We start from the raw sequence: 19,893 nt of genomic DNA on the forward strand, positions 1-19,893 counted from the left end.
GAGGAGAGGAGTTGATGAAGGAGAAGAGAGAGAGGCTGAAGACAGTCAGTTGGAGGAGAGGAGTTGATGAGAAAGAAGAGATAGAGGCGAAAGAGAGTCAGTTGGAGTGGAGAAATTGATGAGGCTGAAGAAGAGAGAGAGGCTGAAGATAATCTGGCATGGAGGTCTTCATTATGGACACAGAAAAAAAAAAGGCGGGGTGACTATTTTTGTTTTGCATACCACAGTAGTTGTAAGTGTTGGCAGTGATGGTGTATTCTGGCAGTGTGTGGGGCAGGCCTGGTACCTGGGGACAGACATGCAGCTCTACCTGGTGGCTCCACTTATCATCCTCCCTCTCTACTTCCTCAAGAAATTCGGTGAGTGTCTTTCTTGTTATTGGGAGGAGGTTATGTTGTAGTGAAGCCAATGTTGTGTGTGGAGCTTGGCAGGTGTGGTGTGGTGTGGTGTAGTAAAGTATGCCGAAGCTGCAAGGGTGTAGTAGGGTGGTCACAAGACTGTCCCTTTCCACCATGGGTCGACAGGGCTAAGAGTGTGAATGAGTGTGTGTGGTGCTTTGTCTGGGCAACCCTGTGTGGGATTGCCGGCTTGGTATATAGATAAACTACTACTACTACTACTACTACTACTACTACTACTACTACTACTACTACTACTACTACTACTACTATTACTACTACTACTACTACTACTACTACTACTACTACTACAACTTTTCCTTTCCACCAGAGGCTGACAGAGCTAAGAATAATGTGTGTGTGTGTGTGTGTGTGTGAATACACTTGAAAAGTTAGATGTAAAAAGGAGATTGGAAGGAATTGGTTATCAAATAGTTGTGGATGAATGAAAGAGACTCAGTAATCAGGTTGTTAGTGCTGTGTCGAATGGGAGCTTTGAAGTGTTAGATAAATGTATGGATAAAGGTGATAGGTGTATGGATAAAGGGAAATATTAGGTGTGTTTCGTACAGGGACTGCCATGTATGGGACTGACGGCTTCCTGCAACAACCCCTGTGTTCTTCTGTTAGTAGTAGTAATGACAGATGGGATGACAGATGGAAATAAGTATGTTTCATACAGGGACTGCCATGTGCAGCCCTTATGGTTTTATATACCAACCCTTGTGTTCTTGTGTTAGCATTAGTATAATACGTTCACTTAATCTGATTCTCAAAGTTCGTCTCAGCCTTCTGCTTAGACTTGTGCTTATCTCTTAAGCGGTCTTAAAGTTATGCTGAGACGAACTCTTAAATCCCAGTATGAAATGGTCAAAGAGCAAAACAGTAAAAATCTTATATTTCTCAATTTTGAGTTAATAGTGTAATCTTTTTACATTATTTTTTTTCTATTAGGTAACAAAAAATATAATTTTTCATCGATTTTGTAAGGATATGAAAGCATGAATTTGTGTTTATTAATAAGCAAACTAGATCCTGCGCAAGGCGCGTGTATTTTGCCACAGTGTTTACGTCTTCGACCCAGCGTTGTCCCGCCACTCCCACTCGGCAGCGCCTCCTTTCCTGACTTTTTTTTCTTTAGTATGGAGGAGATGATGACCTCTAAGGCTGAAAAGCCCAATAAAGGAAACCCAGCTGGACCGATGGCGAGTATTTCCTATCTCGTCCATTCAGTATATGAGGAAAGATTTAGTCTGAAGGGCTTCACTCATTCAGTGGCACAAAAAAGCTGCATGTGGCTCTATTACTAAGAAGGCAAATGAGACACTCCAACTACAGGACACATGGAATTCCAATGTCATTATTGCTGCAGAGCTGCATTTCCAATAGGCAGGCATGTTTTATACAGGCACTACCACATGTAGGCTTGGTGGCTTTTTACACCAACCCTTGTGTTCTTGTGTCAGTAGTAATAGACAGGGATGACAGGTGGAAACAGGCAGATACGTTTCATACAGGGACTGTCACGTGTAGGCCTGTTGGCTTCCTGCACCAACCTTTGTGTTTTTGTGTTCTAGTGTTCTGATGTTCTTATGCTATGGTCCACAGGTAAGACTTGGCTGTTCCTGGTGACTGCTGCGTCTGTCATTATCCCTGGTGCAATTATTTACCAGTACAACCTTCCTCCTACATCTCTCAGCAATATTTTTATTCCGTAAGTGTGTGTGTGTGTGTGTGTGTGTGTGTGTGTGTGTGTGTGTGTGTGTGTGTGAATAACGTGCATCTGTTGTGGTCTCGGGACTGGAGTAGGTGCACGGTAGGGAACAGTCTCATTATGAAGGGGCAGGGGTGAACTAGTGTGTGCTGTGTGGCCTTGCTGTGGTCTCAGGATTGGAGTAGATGCAAGGTAGAGAACGGCACACACCAGTGTGTGCTGTGAGGCCTTGCTGTGGATGTGTGTGGACAGCTGTGGTGTGCCTAAGTTCCTGGAGTGTAGTAGGGTCACTAGGGTGGTCCCTTTCCACCAGGGGCTGACAGGGCTAAGAGTGTGAATGGTGTCTTACACTGTGAATGTGTGGCGCCTTGTCTGGGTCGCGTTGTGTGGGATTGCTAGTCTGTTGTATAGATAGATAAATAGAGACTTATTTACTACTACTACTACTACTACTACTACTATCTACTGGGCCATGTTAAACTGTTACAAGAATCATGAAAACACCCTTGAAAACCACAATAACTTACACTGAAGCCTGTTAAACAATCACTGAAAACATGAAAACCACAATAACTTCTATTGGAACCAGTTAAATTATCACTGGAGCCAATAAAACACCCGTGAAAAGCCTAGTCATTTCCTCATCGTCATGGACAGGAAGGTTAGGGAAGACCACAACAGAGGTACGCCGGGATATACTTTTTGACCAGCAAGCAGTCATTCATTCCCTCCGTCTCTTGCAGGAAGGAAAAACTAGAAGGATACAATTCCAAGATTTATCCTATGCCCTGGACGCGCGCTAGCCCCTGGTTGGCTGGTGTGTGGCTGGGCTACATATTCTACCGACAAGGCAATACCAGATACAAGATGAATGCTGTGAGTGGTTTGTGTGTGTGTGTGTGTGTGTGTTAGGTGCTTTGTCTGGGCTGCCCTGTGTGGGATTGCTAGCCTGGTATATAGGATGTCTTGATGTCTCGTGAGTTAAGGTCTATATCTCGGGATGTGATAGTTCAGGTAATTCTAAGTCAAAAATACTCTATACGCATTTGCTGTGTTTTGCTATATTTTGCGAGACATTAACGTGTAAGTTGTGTGCTGTGGGAGCTGCTGGCCTGGTTGGGCCTCCGCCTCCTTCCCTCCCTCCCTCAGCTCGCTATTTGATGCAGACAAATCCTTACAGGAAACGGTTAGCAAATAACAGGTTAAATTTTTGTATGTGTCAGTGAAGGAAATGAACATGTAACACAGTAATACAGTGGTCGTCAAGTACTACTTTTTAGACATACATGGCAACTCACTATCTTCACGACAGCAGCTCGGTGTTCCCACCACTCCTGTAAGTGCCCCTTTAGATTATACGATATTGCTTTTTAAGTAATGTCAAATTGTACTATGTTCCGTGAATTGCCCTTTATGTATGAGTGTGTATGTATGTATGTGTGTGTTAGAAAGCATCATACATGTCTTGATATCAAGTCATTATCTCGAGATTTAGAATAAAATTTCCAGTGTTTGTTCTTAAGACTCGCCTAACAGCAACTGTTCAGAATCTTGGCCTTGAGTCACACTATGCACTTTCCTGTTCGTTGCATCACTGAAATCCTTGCTCTCTTCAGTATGCCCCTGTCGTTTTGTATTTGCTCTGCAGCTTCATCAGTGCGGTGAATCAACTCTTCTCTTGAATGTGATTTGTTCTTGTACACCAAGATTTTATGTGCCCCGGAAAGGAAGAAATCCATCGGTGTTAGGTTAGGGGATCTTGTTGGCCATTCCTTTGTGTCTCCACTACCTATCCCTCAATCAGGACACTGCTTATTCAGGTACTCCTTCACCTGCCTGCTGTAATGTGGTAAAGCAATGTTTTGTTGCAGGATCATCTGCTGCTGGATGTTTTGCAGCATATCTGAGGAGCACAGGAAACGTTTATTTCAGAAAATTTAGGTAGCTGTCTCCAGTAAGACGATCTTGGAAAATGTAACGTCCAATTAAAATGTCGTCCAATATGCCACACCTAATTTTAACAGATGAGCAATGCTGGACGTTACACTCCACTGTTTTGTGAGGATTTTTCTGTGCCCACCAGTGTTAGTTATGAGTGTTGGTTGTCCCTTGTCGGGTGAATATTTATTCTTCTGTGTAAAGGATGTTGCTGCAGTGTTGTGGATGTTGTTGCAACCAGTAGCAGACATCAAACCTTTCTAAATTTTCAGCTTTTAGATGTTGTGTTTCTTTGTAAATGATACAGATGAAAGCCTTCTTTCTTTAATACTCGCCAAGTTGCCATGCAAGAAACAGCCAGCCGAGAAGAAAGCCTTATTGTTCTGATGGTGAGGCTTCGTATTTTCATCTGGACGGTACCATATACAGTACCTATACATTGCAGAAGTACTAAGGAAACATCCTCTCTCACGGAAATGCTTATACACTCTGCATAATACTCTACTGTCTGGGTGCCATCTGTCTGGATACCAGCGTCTGTATTCTGCTGTTGCAACCCGGGCATTCCCATCACAGAATCCATGCATGAATATCATGTTCCACTATTGAACGTTACTGAGTGTGAAATGCATTTTCACCTTAGCAAAAAAGATGCGCTTTGGCATACAGTTGATTGACAAGGCCTGTCACTAAAGTGTCAAGACATCAACATTCAAAGGGGACGACAGCTGCAATGAGTAGCCATGTATGTTTAAGAAGTACCATTTAACAACCACTGTATAGTTATGTAACCGTACGTTTTCTTTACCGCCATACACAAATATTTAATCCGTCAGCTGCTGTTTTCTGTAAGGAATTGACTGCGTAGCTTGTACACAAAGAATTATCAATTTGTCACGTGGTGCCACTCAAGTAGCGAGCCGATAAGGAAGGAAGATGGAAGCCCGCCCTGGCGAGCGGCTGCCCCAACACACAACTTGAACATTAATTTTTCGCAAAATAAAGCAAAACAGCAAATGTGTATTTAATATTTTCAGTTTAGAATTACTTGAACTATCGTATCCCGAGGTACGTACCTTGACTCGTGAGACACCCTGTATAGATAGACAGGCAGACTTATTTACTCCTCTTCCTTCCTCTCCCTCTACCTCTCCCTTTCCCTTTCAACCGTCAACTGTCAAAGGGGAACGACAGCTGCAGTTGTAACTATATATGTTTAAGAAATAGCTCTTAACAACCACGTATTGCTGTGTTACCTGTACATTTTCTTTACTGCCATACACAAAAATTTCATCATTGAATCTCTCTCCTTCTCTCTCTCTCCTCCTCCTCCTCCTCCTCCTCTCCACCAGAGACCAACAGGGCCGTGGTTTCTTACATTCTCCCTTCCTTATGACTCTCTCTCTCTCTCTCTCTCTCTCTCTCTCTCTCTCTCTCTCTCTCTCTCTCTCTCTCTCTCTCTCTCTCTCTCTCTAGTATGGTGTAGTGTGGTTCAGTTATTTTGGGGGGAGGGGGAGTTTGGAGATAACCTTAGCCTCTTCTCACGAGGTTAATACTTACATATCAGATATAATCAAGGTTGTAGAATATCGTGCAATATATATCAACTTCAGGAAGCTTGTTAAAGAAAAGAAAAAAATTAAAAAATAAAAGGTTAATGAACTGACATCCCCTCGTTGCTCCCCCGCTTTCCGAGTGCTTGAGAGTCACTTCTGGCCGTCTGGCCCCGCCTGGCTGCCCTGCGGAGTTAGCCGTTACGGGAATCAGAATAATTAATTATTTGAAGTTCTCGCTAACCTAACCCCCAACCTAACCTAATCTAACCGAACCCCAACCTAACTTAATCCTTCTCTTTGTTCTAGTTATATATATATATATATATATATATATATATATATATATATATATATATATATATATATATATATATATATATATATATATATATATATAAAATTAAGCAAAAACTTCAAATAACTAAGTATTCAGATTCCCGTAACGGCTAACTTCGCCCTGCCCCGCACAGCTCCGGTAACCGGTGTGGTAGGTTCAAGTGACCAGCTAGTTTCAAGTGACCAAGTGCGCGCGCAGGCCCATTTTTACTGCCAGACATATGACGCATTCACTTCCAGCCACGGCAACGCACACACGTCTTCAGTCGACACCAATCGACTGCAGGAGTAGTAGGCATGCCATGTAGGTTAGGTTAGGTAATATTAGGTATCGCTACACATCCTTTAGGTTAGGTAATGATAAATTAGTGTCCTATTATCTTAAAACCCTAACCATTCGTAGTACTGAATGGTTTGATAAGCTAAATAATCCATACCTAATACTTAAATTTCTATAAAAAAAAACTTATATATCAAAGAGAAACTGTGTGGTGTGGCGTAGTAGCTAACGGATCTCGGCCAACGCCTAAGCATTCTTTCGAGGATAAAAAGAGTGTCCTTAGAATCCAGGAAGGTCTGTGCGTTGCCATGGCTGGGAGTAAATGAGCCATACCTCTGACAGTGAATATAGGGCTGCAATCGCTTCAAAACAGTTTGTCATATTAAACTTACAACACCGGCCAGGCGACCAGCAGTGACTCTCATGCACTCGGAAGGGAGGGGTGTCAAGTGGGATGCGTCAGGTCATTAACCATTTACTATTTTTTTTTTTTTTTTTTTTTTTCCTTTAACAAGTTTCCAGAAGTTGATATATAGTGTATGATATCTACACCCTTAATTTTATCCGATGTGTAAGTATTAAACTCGGGAGAAGAGATTAAGGTTATCTCCATATTATCCTGTATTGCGATGGTATCAGTCGCATCAGTCATACCAGTTATTATTGTATATATTCAACAGTGTATATTCATCATTGTATATTCACCATTTTTAAAGGAGACAGTAGGCACCTGCCGAAACGATAATTATTCCCAGTGAGATCTAAAGCACTGCATCAGGGGGTGCTGTGAACTTATCGACCCTAAGTGTCTTGACATCCCCCTCAGCTTTTTCTTCATTAACTTCTGCAACATTCACGGTCTTAGATCTAATTTTCAATCTGTAGAACATCATCTCTTCTCTACTACACCTCATCTTTTCCTCACTGAAGCTCAGGTGTCTGAGACAACTGACAGTAGCCCCTTTTCTGTTCCCTCCTACTTTCTTTATCCTCATTTTCAATCCAAAGCTGGATGTTGCGTTTATGTGCACAATGACTTAACCTGCTCTCGTGTCCACGCTCTTGAATCTTCCGAGTTTTCCACCATCTGGTTACGACTACAGAGTCACTCTCATACTAAATTTATCTGTGCTGTATACCTCTCACCTAACTCCTCTGACTATAAGAAATTCTTTGACTACTTAACTTCCAAAGTGGAGCACATTCTGACCCTCTTCCCTTTTGCAGAGATCTCCATTCTTGGAGACTTCAATGTTCACCACCAGCTTTGGCTTTCCTCTCCCTTCACTGACCATCCTGGTGAACTAGCCTTCAACTTTGCTATCCTCCACGAGCTAGAGTAATTGGTGCAACACCCTACTCGTATTCCTGAGTCTTGGAGATACACCCAACATTCTTGACCTTTTCCCTATCCTCTAATCCTTCTGCTTATGATGTTACCCTCTCTTCTCCGTTGGGCTCCTCCGATCACAATCTCATATCTGTATGAGATTGTATGAGATTGTATGTATATCCTATCGCTCTGATCCCTTCTCAGGATTTCCCTAAGCGGAGGTGCCTCTGGCGTTTTGCCTCTCCTAGTTGGGGGGACCTGAGGAGGTATTTTGCTGATTTTCCTTGGAATGACTACTGCTTCTGTGACAGAGACACGTTTTTCTATGCCGAGCGCATAGTGTCTGGCATGGAGCCGTATATTCCTCACTCTTTTTTTCTCAATCTAAACTTTCCAAACCTTGGTTTAACACAACCTGTTCTCGTGCTGTATATGATAGAAAGGTGGCCCACAAAATGTTCCTAAGCCTTCCATCACCTGAATCTCAAGCACTTTATATTTCTGGCCAGAACTTTGCCTAGTCTGTTTTCCAACTAGGCAAAACTCCTTTATTAATAGAAAGTGCCAAAATTTGTCAAGATCTAACTCCTATCGTGACTTCTGGCATCTTGCCAAAAACGTCTCCAATAATTTTGCTTCTTCTTCTTTCCCTCCTTTATTTCAACCAGATGGCACCACTGCTATCACATCTATCTCTAAAGCTGAACTCCTCGCTCAAACCTTTCTTAAAAATTCTACCTTGGATGATTCAGGGCTTTTTTATCCCTCTCCTCCACCCTCTGACTACTTCATGCAGCCTATTAAAATTCTTCACAATGATGTTTTCCATGCTCCCTCTGGCCTAAACCCTCGCAGGGCTTATGGACCTGATGGGATCTCTCCTATCGTTCTCCGAAACTGCGCCTCCTTGCTTGTATATTGCCTAGTCAAACTCTTTCAATTCTGTCAACAGCAACCTTTCCTTCTTGCTGAAAGTGTATTACATTCAGCCTGTTCCTTAAAAGGGTGACTGTTCTAATCCCACAAACTACCATCCTATTGCCTTAATTTCCTGCCTATCTATTTTTTTTTTTTTAATCCATCCTCAACAGGAAAATTCTACTGGTGATCTTCTGGCTTTCCTCACTGAATTTTAGTCATCCTCTTTTAGAGATTTTGGCGAAACTTTTGTTTTGCCTTAGACATATCAAAAGCTTTATAATAGAGTCTAGCACAAAACTTTGATTTTCAAACTATCCTCCAATGGCTTCTATCCTTCCCTCTGTAACTTCATATCAAGTTTCCTTTCTGCTGCTTCTGTTTCTGTTACTGCTGTGACAGGCGATCACTGATCTCCTAAATCTATTATCAGTAGTGTTCCTTAGGTTTCTGTCCTTTAACCTTTTTTTTTTTTTATGTAGGAAGGACACTGGCCAAGGGCAACAAAAATCCAATAAAAAAATATGCCCACTGAAATGCCAGTCCCATAAAAGGGTCAAAGCAGTGGTCAAAAATTGATGAATAAGTGTCTTGAAACCTCCCTCTTGAAGGAATTCAAGTCATAGGAAGGTGGAAATACAGAAGCAGGCAGGGAGTTCCAGAGTTTACCAGAGAAAGGGATGAATGATTGAGAATACTGGTTAACTCTTGCGTTAGAGAGGTGGACAGAATAGGGGTGAGAGAAAGAAGAAAGTCTTGTGCAGCGAGGCCGCGGAAGGAGGGGAGGCACGCAGTTAGCAAGATCAGAAGAGCAGTTAGCATGAAAATAGCGATAGAAGACAGCTAGATATGCAACATTGCGGCGGTGAGAGAGAGGTTGAAGACAGTCAGTTAGAGGAGAGGAGTTGATGAGACGAAAAGCTTTTGATTGTGTTTCATACAGGAACTGCCACGTGTAAGCCTGGTCGCTTCTTGCAGCTTCCCTTATTTCTTATGTTCTTATGTTCTTATTCCACCCTGTCTAGAAGAGCAGTATGAGTGGAACCCCCAAAGACATGTGAAGCATACTCCAAACATGGATGGATAAGGCCCTTGTACAGAGTTAGCAGCTGGGGGGGTGAGAAAAACTGGCGGAGACGTCCCAGAACACCTAACTTCATAGAAGCTCTTTTAGCTAGAGATGAGATGTGAAGTTTCCAGTTCAGATTGTAAGTAAAGGACAGACCGAGGATATTCAGTGTAGAAGAGGGAGACATTTGAGTGTCATTGAAGAAGAGGGGATAGTTGTCTGGAAGGTTGTGTCAAGTTGATAGATGGAGAAATTGAGTTTTTGAGGCATTGAACAATACCAAGTTTGCTCTGCCCCAATCAGAAATTTTAGAAAGATCAGAAGTCAAGCGTTCTGTGGCTTCCCTGCGTGATATGTTTACCTCCTGAAGGGTTGGACGTCTATGAAAAGACGTGGAAAAGTGCAGGGTGGTATCATCAACATAGGAGTGGATATGACAAGAAGTTTGGTTTAGAAGATCATTAATGAATAATAAGAAGAGAGTGGGTGACAGGACAGAGCCCTGAGGAACACCACTGTTAATAGATTTAGGAGAAGAACAGTGACCGTCTACCACAGCAGCAATAGAACGGTCAGAAAGGAAACTTGAGATGAAGTTACAGAGAGAAGCATAGAAACCGTAGGAGGATAGTTTGGAAATCAAAGCTTTGTGCCAGACTCTATCAAAAGCTATTAATATGTCCAAGACAACAGCTAAAGTTCCACCAAAATCTTTAAAAGAGGATGACCAAGACTCAGTAAGGAAAACCAGAAGATCACCAGTAGAGTAGCCTTGACGGAACCCATACTGGCGATCAGATAGAAGGTTGTGAAGTGATAGATGTTTAAGAATCATCCTGTTGAGGATAGATTCAAAAACTTTAGATAGGCAGGAAATTAAAGCAATAGGACGGTAGTTTGAGGGATTAGAACGGTCACCCTTTTTAGGAACAGGTTGAATGTAGGCAAACTTCCAGCAAGAAGGAAAGGTAGATGTTGACAGACAGAGCTGAAAGATTTTAACTAGGCAAGGTGCAAGCACGGAGGCACAGTTTTGGAGAACAATAGGAGGGACCCCATCAGGTCCAGAAGCCTTCCGAGGGTTTAAGCAAGCGAAGGCATGGAAAACATCATTGCGAAGAATTTTAATATGTGGCATGAAGTAGCCAGAGGGTGGAGGAGAGGGAGGAACAAGCCCTGAATCGTCCAAGGTAGCGTTTTTAGCAAAGGTTTGAGCGAAGAGTTCAGCTTTAGAAATAGATGTGATAGCAGTGGTGCCATCTGGTTGAAATAGAGGAGGGAAAGAAGAAGCAGTTATGGGAGATATTTTTGGTTAGATGCCAAAAATCACGAGGCGAGTTAGATCTTGAAAGGTTTTGACATTTTCTGTTAATGAAGGAGTTTTTGGCTAGTTGGAGAACAGACTTGGCATGGTTCCGGGCAGAAATATAAAGTGCATGAGATTCTGGTGATGGAAGGCTTAAGTACCTTTTGTGGGCCACCTCTCTATCATGTATAGCTGGAGAACAAGTTGTGTTAAACCAAGGTTTAGAAGGTTTAGGACGAGAAAAAGAGTGAGGAATGTACGCCTCCATGCCAGACACTATCACCTCTGTTATGTGCTCAGCACACAAAGACAGGTCTCTGACACATAAGCAGTAGTCATTCCAAGGAAAATCAGCAAAATACCTCCTCAGGTCCCCCCAACTAGCAGAGGCAAAACGCCAGAGGCACCTTCGCTTAGGGGGATCCTGAGGAGGGATTGGAGCAATAGGACAAGATAAATATATGGGATTGTGATCAGAGGGGCCCAATGGAGAAGAAAGGGTGACAGCATAACCAGAAGGATTAGAGGTCAGGAAAAGGTCAAGAATGTTGGGCGTATCTCCAAGACGGTCAGGAATACGAGTAGGGTGTTGCACCAATTGCTCTAGGTCATGGAGGATAGCAAAGTTGTAGGCTAGTTCACCAGGATGGTCAGTAAAGGGAGAGGAAAGCCAAAGCTGGTGGTGAACATTGAAGTCTCCAAGAATGGAGATCTCTACTTCCTATTATTCATCAATGATCTTCTAAACCAAACTTTTTGTCCTATCCAGTCCTACGCTGATGATACCACCCTGTACTTTTCCACGTCTTTTCACAGACGTCCAACCCTTCAGGAGGTAAACATTTCATGCAGGGAAGCCACAGAACGCCTGACTTCCGATCTTTCTAAAATTTCTTATAGGGGCAGAGCAAACTTGGTATTGTTCAATGCCTCAAAAACTCAATTCCTCCATCTATCAACTTGACACAGCCTTCCAGACAACTATTCCCTCTTCTTCAGTGACACTCAACTGTCCCCTTCTTCTACATTCAACATCCTCGGTCTGTCCTTTTCTTATAATCTAAACTGGAAACTCAACATCTCATCTCTAGGTAAAGCAGCTTCTATGAAGTTAGGTGTTCCGAGACGTCTCCGCCAGTTTTTTCTCAACCTCCGCAGCTGCTAACTCTGTACAAGGGCCTTATCTGTCCATGTATGGAATATGCTTCACATGTCTGGGGGGTTCTGATCATACCGCTCTTCTAGACAGGGTGCAGTCAAAAGTTTCTCGTCTCATCAACTCCTCTCCTCTAACTGACTGTCTTCAACTTCTTTCTAATCGTCACATTGTTACATTTCTAACTATCTTCTACTACTAGTTTCATGCTAACTGCTCTTCTGATCTTGCTAACTGCATCCCTGCCCTCCTCCCATGTCCTCGCTGCACAAGACTTTCTTCTTTCTCTTACTCTTACTCTGTCCATCTCTCTAATGCAAGACTTAACCAGTATTCTCAGTAATTCATCCCTTTCTCTGGTAAACTCTTGAACTCCCTGCCTGTTTCTGTATTTCCATCTTCCCATGACTTGAACTCCTTCAAGAGGGAGGTTTCAAGACACCTCTTTCAATTTCTGACTACCCCTTCGGACCCTGTTCGTAGACTGGCATCTCAGTGGGCTTTTTTTTATATTAGATTTATATTATATATATATATATATATATATATATATATATATATATATATATATATATATATATATATATATATATATATAATTGTCCAGTATTCAACGTACACTGTCCTCACGTGGCCAGGTTGATCTAGTTTTAATCTTTTCTCCTTCCTCTCTCCCTCTCAACGGAAAAGCACACCTTCCCTACATTCCTGCCAGTCCTTAGGGAAAACACCTGCATTGCCTTCCATGTCTTCAAGAAACACAAGAAACTCAACCCTCTCATTAATCCAGTACACACGCTGAGACACGCATATCACGCCACCATCGCAGGCAAGTTGCGAAGCGTTATCTTCATCACACAGAAGGAATCATGGGTGTATCGCTCTCGACGTAGCAAATCACGGTCTTGATTCTGCCTGTCCATCACCGTGTTCAAATCCTGAGTCAACTCACCTCACCGGCGCCGCTCTGCACCAGTCACCTCTGCTCCCGCCCTCGCCGCCACTTTGACCCAGCACAGCCGCCCACGTCGCCACAGCTGTCCCGCTGCATCAGCTCTCACCCTCATGGGCTCTCGCTGCTCCTGCCTCATCTCCCCGTGTCCACACTCGTCAGCCGCTGCCGTTCCTGCTCATCACGCCATTCCTGTTCACCCTCTTCGTTTCGCCTAGTCGCCGCTCTGCTTCTTCCTGAGGTGTGGGTGTCCCTTGGTACGGTTAGCCCCCCAGCCCAGTTCTTATGTTCTTATGTATCTTCTAGTTTGTGTGGATAGTTTCACCCGTTTCACTATTCTCGCTGCTCTCAAGGACAAAACTGCAAATTATGTTGGTTACGCGATCATTGATAACATAATTTGTCCTTAGGATTCTCCTTGTGTCCTCTTATCTGACAATGGCGCTGAATTCAATAACACTTTCTTACAGGAGATTTGTAAAGAATTTCACATCAAGAAATGTAACATTGTCCCTCACTCGCACTCACTCAAACGGAAAAGTAGAGTCTTGTAATAAACGTAACCTTGATGTTCTGCGTTACATAATAGAAGCAAAGTACTCATGAGACGAATGGCTTCCTCAGCTAGCCTGCTCTCTCAACCCAGCGATTCACTCTACTATCAATGAGTCTCCTTATTTTGTGCTGTTCGGTAAAGACAAGCACCTTTCATATGAATTTCTTCACAACGCTCCACGTCCTGTCTACAACATGGATGACTATGTCAAATATCATCTGCATGATTTTCAGTACACTTATAAGCTCATTCATGACCGTCTCACTGCATTGCAAACCGAGATGTTGCGGAAACAACGTCATAGAGCAACAGATTCTTCTATCGAAGTCTGTGATATCGTTTTCACTAAAGTTCACAATCGCAACTCTAAGTTAGATCCATTGTTCACTGGATCGCACCGTGTAATCAAATCTCCATGGCCACAAAGCAAAAATTCTAGATCTCAAGACCATAGCAGAGCAAATCATCCATGGCGATCACTTGAAGTGTGTGAGCAAAGGGTTCGATGATGAGAGTGCACATCATTTAACACTTCATTCTGATTTAACTGATCCTCAAAGCTCCTCAAGTCTAACTCCACACACACCTTCTTACAGACTCAAACTTCGTTCTCACTCTAAGGTTTAATCATTCAGTTTCAATATTCTGCATATACGAATATGTATATTTTTCTTACTTATATGTGTCGTATATGTGTTGTATTATGTTATCATGTCTGTATATTATTATTAACGTTATCGCTTCCGTACTCTCTGATGTCATGTATTATCTATTAATTGCTCATATCGTATTGTTCTCATTATTATTATCTTTAAATACGAGGACACATTTTTCGTGGAGAAAGGCACTGTATCACTCGCATCAGTCATAACAATTATTATTATTATTGTATATATATTCATCACTCATATATATATATATATATATATATATATATATATATATATATATATATATATATATATATATATATATATATATATATATATATATATATATATATATATATATATAATATTTTTTTATGTAGGAGTGACACTGGCCAAGGGCAACAAAAGTCCAATAAAAAAAAAATGCCCACTGAAATGCCATTCCCATAAAAGGGTCCAAAGCGGTAGTCAAAAATTGAAAAATAAGTGCCTTGAAACCTCCTTCTTGAAGGAATTCAAGTCATAGGAAGGTGGAAATACAGAAGCAGGCAGGGAGTTCCAGAGTTTACCTGAGAAAGGGATGAATGATTGAAAATACTGGTTAACTCTTGTGTTAGAGAGGTGGACAGAATAGCGGTGAGAAAAAGAAGAAAGTCTTCTGCAGTGAGGCCCCGGGAGAAGGGGAGGCATGCAGTTAGCAAAACCAGGAGAGCAGTTAGCATGAAAATAGAGGTAGAAGACAGCTAGAGATGCAACATTGCAGCGATGAGAGAGAGGCTGAAGACAGTCAGTTAGAAGAGAGGAGTTGATGAGACGAAAAGCTTTTGATTCCACCCTGTCTTGAAGAGCAGTATGAGTGGAACCCCCCTCCCCTCCCCGTCCATGTGAAGCATACTCCATACATGGACAGATAAGGCCCTTGTACAGAGTTAGTGGCTGGGTTAGAAAAAGTGGCGGAGACGTCTCAGAACACCTAAGTTCATAGAAGTTGTTTTAGCTAGAGATGAGATGTCAAGTTTCCAGTTCAGATTATTAGTAAAGGATAGACCAAGGATGTTCAGTGTAGAAGAGGGGGACAGTTGAGTGTCATTGAAGAAGAGGGCATAGTTGTCTGGAAGATTGTGTCGAGTTGATAGATGAAGGAATTGAGTTTTTGAGGCATTGAACAATACCAAGTTTGCTCTGCCCAATCAGAAAATTTAGAAAGATTAGAAGTCAAGCGTTCTGTGGCTTCCCTGCGTGAAATATTTACTTCCTATATATATATATATATATATATATATATATATATATATATATATATATATATATATATATATATATATATATATATATATATATATATATATATATATATATATATATATATATATATATATATATATATATAATCACTCAAATTTTATTGTCCAGTACTCCATGTGCAATGTCCTCATGTGGCCAGTCTGATCTATTTTTAACATTTTCTCCTTCTTCTCTCCCTCTCAAGAGAATATTACACGTTCCCTACATTCCTGCCAATCCTTAGGAAAAACACCTGCATTGCCTTCCTTGTCTTCCTCGCAGGACATTGGTCAGAATAACCACCTCTGTCATTGGTTCTTTTACCCTATTTCCAGGTACCTAATTGGCTATCACTTCATCTCAGATTCTCTAACCTGATCCATTTCTTTCACATAAATAGAGCCTTGTATGCATAGCTAGAATGCCCACGTCATTCGACCCCTCGGATGACAATCTTTAAGAAGAAGACGTAGCTAGAAATCAGATCGGAGACAGACAGCTCAGAGAGAAGACAGTTCAGAGAGAGAGAGAGAGAGAGAGAGAGAGAGAGAGAGAGAGAGTCATCAGAGAGCAAGCAGTCATCAGAGAGAGAGAGAGAGAGAGAGAGAGAGAGTCAAGCATCGTCACGTTCGTCACAATCTGTGTCTCGGTATCACGTGTGTACATCTCTGCCCACCATTAAATCAAGAAAGTACATCTTTCTTTTGTGTTGCCTTTACTCGCACAGTCAACCATAATCTAAACCACTAGCCATGTACTCCACGCTACCAGTATTCATCAAAGTATCAACAAGCCACTATAATCTATCCTGCCACCGTCATCTCCATTAAGTCAACAACCAGTGACAATCAATCTAGTACAAAGTGACAGTGATTTCTCGATACAAGAGGTGTAGTTGCTCCGATAAAAGTAGTGGACATCTAGTACAGGGTTTTCAAGGGTGTTTACATGATTCTAGTGATAGTTCATCCTAACCCAACCTGGCCTGAACCAATCCAAATCCTAACCAAACCCAACTCAACTTAACCCCACAGCTGACGGTCACAGTGGGGTGGACGGTGGCTGCAATCACTGGGCTGCTGGTGGTGTTTGGCATGTACAGCTACAACAGAGTGGTGGTGCCCATGCCCTATGAGGTGATGACGCAGGTGGTGTATGGCGGCGGGCACCGGCTGGCCTGGGGCGCTGCGCTGGCGTGGATGGTGTTTGCGTGTCACAATGGATATGGAGGTGAGTGGAGTGGTGGTGATTGAAGGGGTGGTAGTGAGTGGCAAGTCCTTAGCTAAATGTATTTTGCAAGATTGAGTCAAGCTCGTAATGTCCCGTCTTTTGAAGTTAATTTGTCTTATTTATCTGTAAAAGTATGCATGCTCTTTATGTGTGTGTGTGTGTGTGTGTGTGTGTGTGTGTGTGTGTGTGTGTGTGTGTGTGTGTGTGTGTGTGTGTGTGTGTGTGTGTGTGTGTGTGTGTGTGTGTGTGTGTGTGTGAGTGTGTGTGTGTGTGTGTGTGTGTGTGTGTGTTTAAAGCTATGAGTGCTCCTTTCACACACAGTTTGGTCAGCCAATGCATTCCATCGGCTGATTGTTCTGTCAAAGAAATTATATCTTCTCACATCTTTCTTTGCTCTTTTTTTTTTTTTATTGTGTCTTCTTAATGTTGGTTGTTGTGGAACCACAAAATCCATGATATCAATCTTTTCTTTCCTTCTACACATTTGTACATCATGATCATGTCACCGCCCACAACAGCCACACTGTCGTTTCTGTTCTTGTGTAGGCAGTAGACACCTGCCGAAACGATAATTACTCCCAGTGAGGTCTAAAGCACTGTTCAGGGGGTGCTGTGAACTTATCATTAAACCCAGCTGTGACCTCACTGAACGTTTCCCTTTGTGTCTCACAACACAAGGGTGCAGTCACAGCCTGCCTCTAAAGACAACTCTCTTCCTCCACACAAAATTACAAGCACCTAATAACACACACACCCTTCACTCAAAAATTTTAAAATCATGGCGACTCCTACACCAGCCTCGGAGTCCCCAGCTGGGGAGGGGACCATAAATGTCCCCAGGTCGGACTGCCTTTCTGTCGACGACCCTAAGTGTCTTGACACCCCCTTAAACTTTTTCTTCATTAACTTCTGCAACATTCGCGGTCTAAGATCTAATTTTCAATCTGTAGAACACCACCTCTCCTCTTCTAAACCTCATCTTCTTTTCCTCACTGAAACTCAGGTGTCTGAGGCAACTGACAGTAGCCCCTTTTCTGTTCCCTCCTACTTTCTCTATCCTCATTTTCGATCCAAAGCTGGATGCTGCGTTTATGTGCGCAATGACTTAACCCGCTCTCGTGCCCACGCTCTTGAATCTTCCGAGTTTTCCACCATCTGGCTACGACTACAGAGTCATTCTCATACTAAATTTATCTGTGCTGTATACCTCTCTCCTAACTCCTCTGACTATAAGAAATTCTTTGACTACTTAACTTCCAAAGTGGAGCACATTCTGACCCTCTAACCTTTTGCAGAGATCTCCATTCTTGGAGACTTCAATGTTCACCACCAGCTTTGTCTTTCCTCTCCCTTCACTGGCCATCCTGGTGAACTAGCCTACAACTTTGCTATCCTCCATGACCTAGAGCAATTGGTGCAACACCCTATTCGTATTCCTGACCGTCTTGGAGATACGCCCAACATTCTTGACCTTTTCCTGACCTCTAATCTTTATGCTTATGCTGTCACCCTTTCTTCTCCATTGGGCTCCTCCGATCACAATCTCATATCTTTATCTTGTCCTATCACTCCAATCCCTCCTCAGGATCCCCCTAAGCGAAGGTGCCTCTGGCGTTTTGCCTCTGCTAGTTGGGGGGACCTGAGGAGGTATTTTGCTGATTTTCCTTGGAATGACTACTGCTTCCGTGTCAGAGACCCGTCTTTGTGTGCTGAGCGCATAACAGAGGTGATAGTGTCTGGCATGGAGGTGTACATTCCTCACTCTTTTTCTCGTCCTAAACCTTCTAAACCTTGGTTTAACACAGCTTGTTCTCGTACTATACATGATAGAGAGGTGGCCCACAAAAGGTACTTAAGCCTTCCATCACCAGAATCTCATGCACTTTATATTTCTGCCCGGAACCATGCCAAGTCTGTTCTCCAACTAGCCAAAAACTCCTTTATTAACAGAAAATGTCAAAACCTTTCAAGATCTAACTCCCCTCGTGATTTTTGGCATCTAGCCAAAAAATATCTCCAATAACTTTGCTTCTTCTTCTTTTCCTCCTCTACTTCAACCAGATGGCACCACTGCTATGACATCTATTTCTAAAGCTGAACTCTTTGCTCAAACCTTTGCTAAAAACGCTACCTTGGACGATTCTGGGCTTGTTCCTCCCTCTCCTCCACCCTCTGACTACTTCATGCCACGTATTAAAATTCTTCACAATGATGTTTTCCATGCCCTCGCTGGCCTAAATCCTCCGAAGGCTTATGGACCTGATGGGGTCCCTCCTATTGTTCTCCGAAACTGTGCCTCCGTGCTTGCACCTTGCCTAGTCAAACTCTTTCAGCTCTGTCTGTCAACATCTACCTTTCCTTCTTGCTGGAAGCTTGCCTACATTCAACCTGTTCCTAAAAAGGGTGACCGCTCTAATCCCTCAAACTACCATCCTATTGCTTTAATTTCCTGCTTATCTAAAGTTTTTGAATCTATCCTCAACAGGAAGATTCTTAAACATCTATCACTTCACAACCTTCTATCTGATCGCCAGTATGGGTTCCGTCAAGGCCGCTCTACTGGTGATCTTCTGGCTTTCCTTACTGAGTCTTGGTCATCCTCTTTTAGAGACTTTGGTGAAACTTTTGCTGTTGCCTTGGACATATCAAAAGCCTTTGATAGAGTCTGGCACAAAGCTTTGATTTCCAAACTACCTTCCTACGGTTTCTATCCTTCTCTCTGTAACTTCATCTCAAGTTTCCTTTCTGACCGTTCTATTGCTGCTGTGGTAGACGGTCACTGTTCTTCTCCTAAATCTATTAACAGTGGTGTTCCTCAGGGTTCTGTTCTGTACCACCCTGCACTTTTCCACGTCTTTTCATAGACGTCCAACCCTTCTGGAGGTAAACATATCACGCAGGGAAGCCACAGAACGCCTGACTTCTGATCTTTCTAAAATTTCTGATTGGGGCAGAGTAAACTTGGTATTGTTCAATGCCTCAAAAACTCAATTCCTCCATCTATCAACTCGACACAACCTTCCAGACAACTATCCCCTCTTCTTCAATGACACTCAACTGTCCCCCTCTTCTACACTGAACATCCTCGGTCTGTCCTTTACTTATAATCTGAACTGGAAACTTCACATCTCATCTCTAGCTAAAACAGCTTCTATGAAGTTAGGTGTTCTGAGACGTCTCCGCCAGTTTTTCTCACCCCCCCAGCTGCTAACTCTGT

At 42.5% G+C, this 19,893-nt stretch overlaps 1 protein-coding gene across 1 annotated transcript in view; it reads left to right on the forward strand.

The window, feature by feature from the left end:
- The window catches only part of LOC135095686 (nose resistant to fluoxetine protein 6-like), a 55,911-nt gene that overhangs the window by 33,066 nt on the left and 2,952 nt on the right, over nucleotides 1-19,893 (forward strand). The window contains exons 11-14 of the mRNA XM_063996694.1: nucleotides 266-359; nucleotides 2,007-2,112; nucleotides 2,856-2,988; nucleotides 16,481-16,676. Of these exons, the coding sequence (XP_063852764.1) occupies nucleotides 266-359; nucleotides 2,007-2,112; nucleotides 2,856-2,988; nucleotides 16,481-16,676 (529 nt within the window). The remainder of the gene's footprint in view (nucleotides 1-265; nucleotides 360-2,006; nucleotides 2,113-2,855; nucleotides 2,989-16,480; nucleotides 16,677-19,893) is intronic.

Source organism: Scylla paramamosain, unplaced genomic scaffold, assembly GCF_035594125.1.
Source record: "Scylla paramamosain isolate STU-SP2022 unplaced genomic scaffold, ASM3559412v1 Contig1, whole genome shotgun sequence".
Lineage (NCBI taxonomy): Eukaryota > Metazoa > Arthropoda > Malacostraca > Decapoda > Portunidae > Scylla > Scylla paramamosain.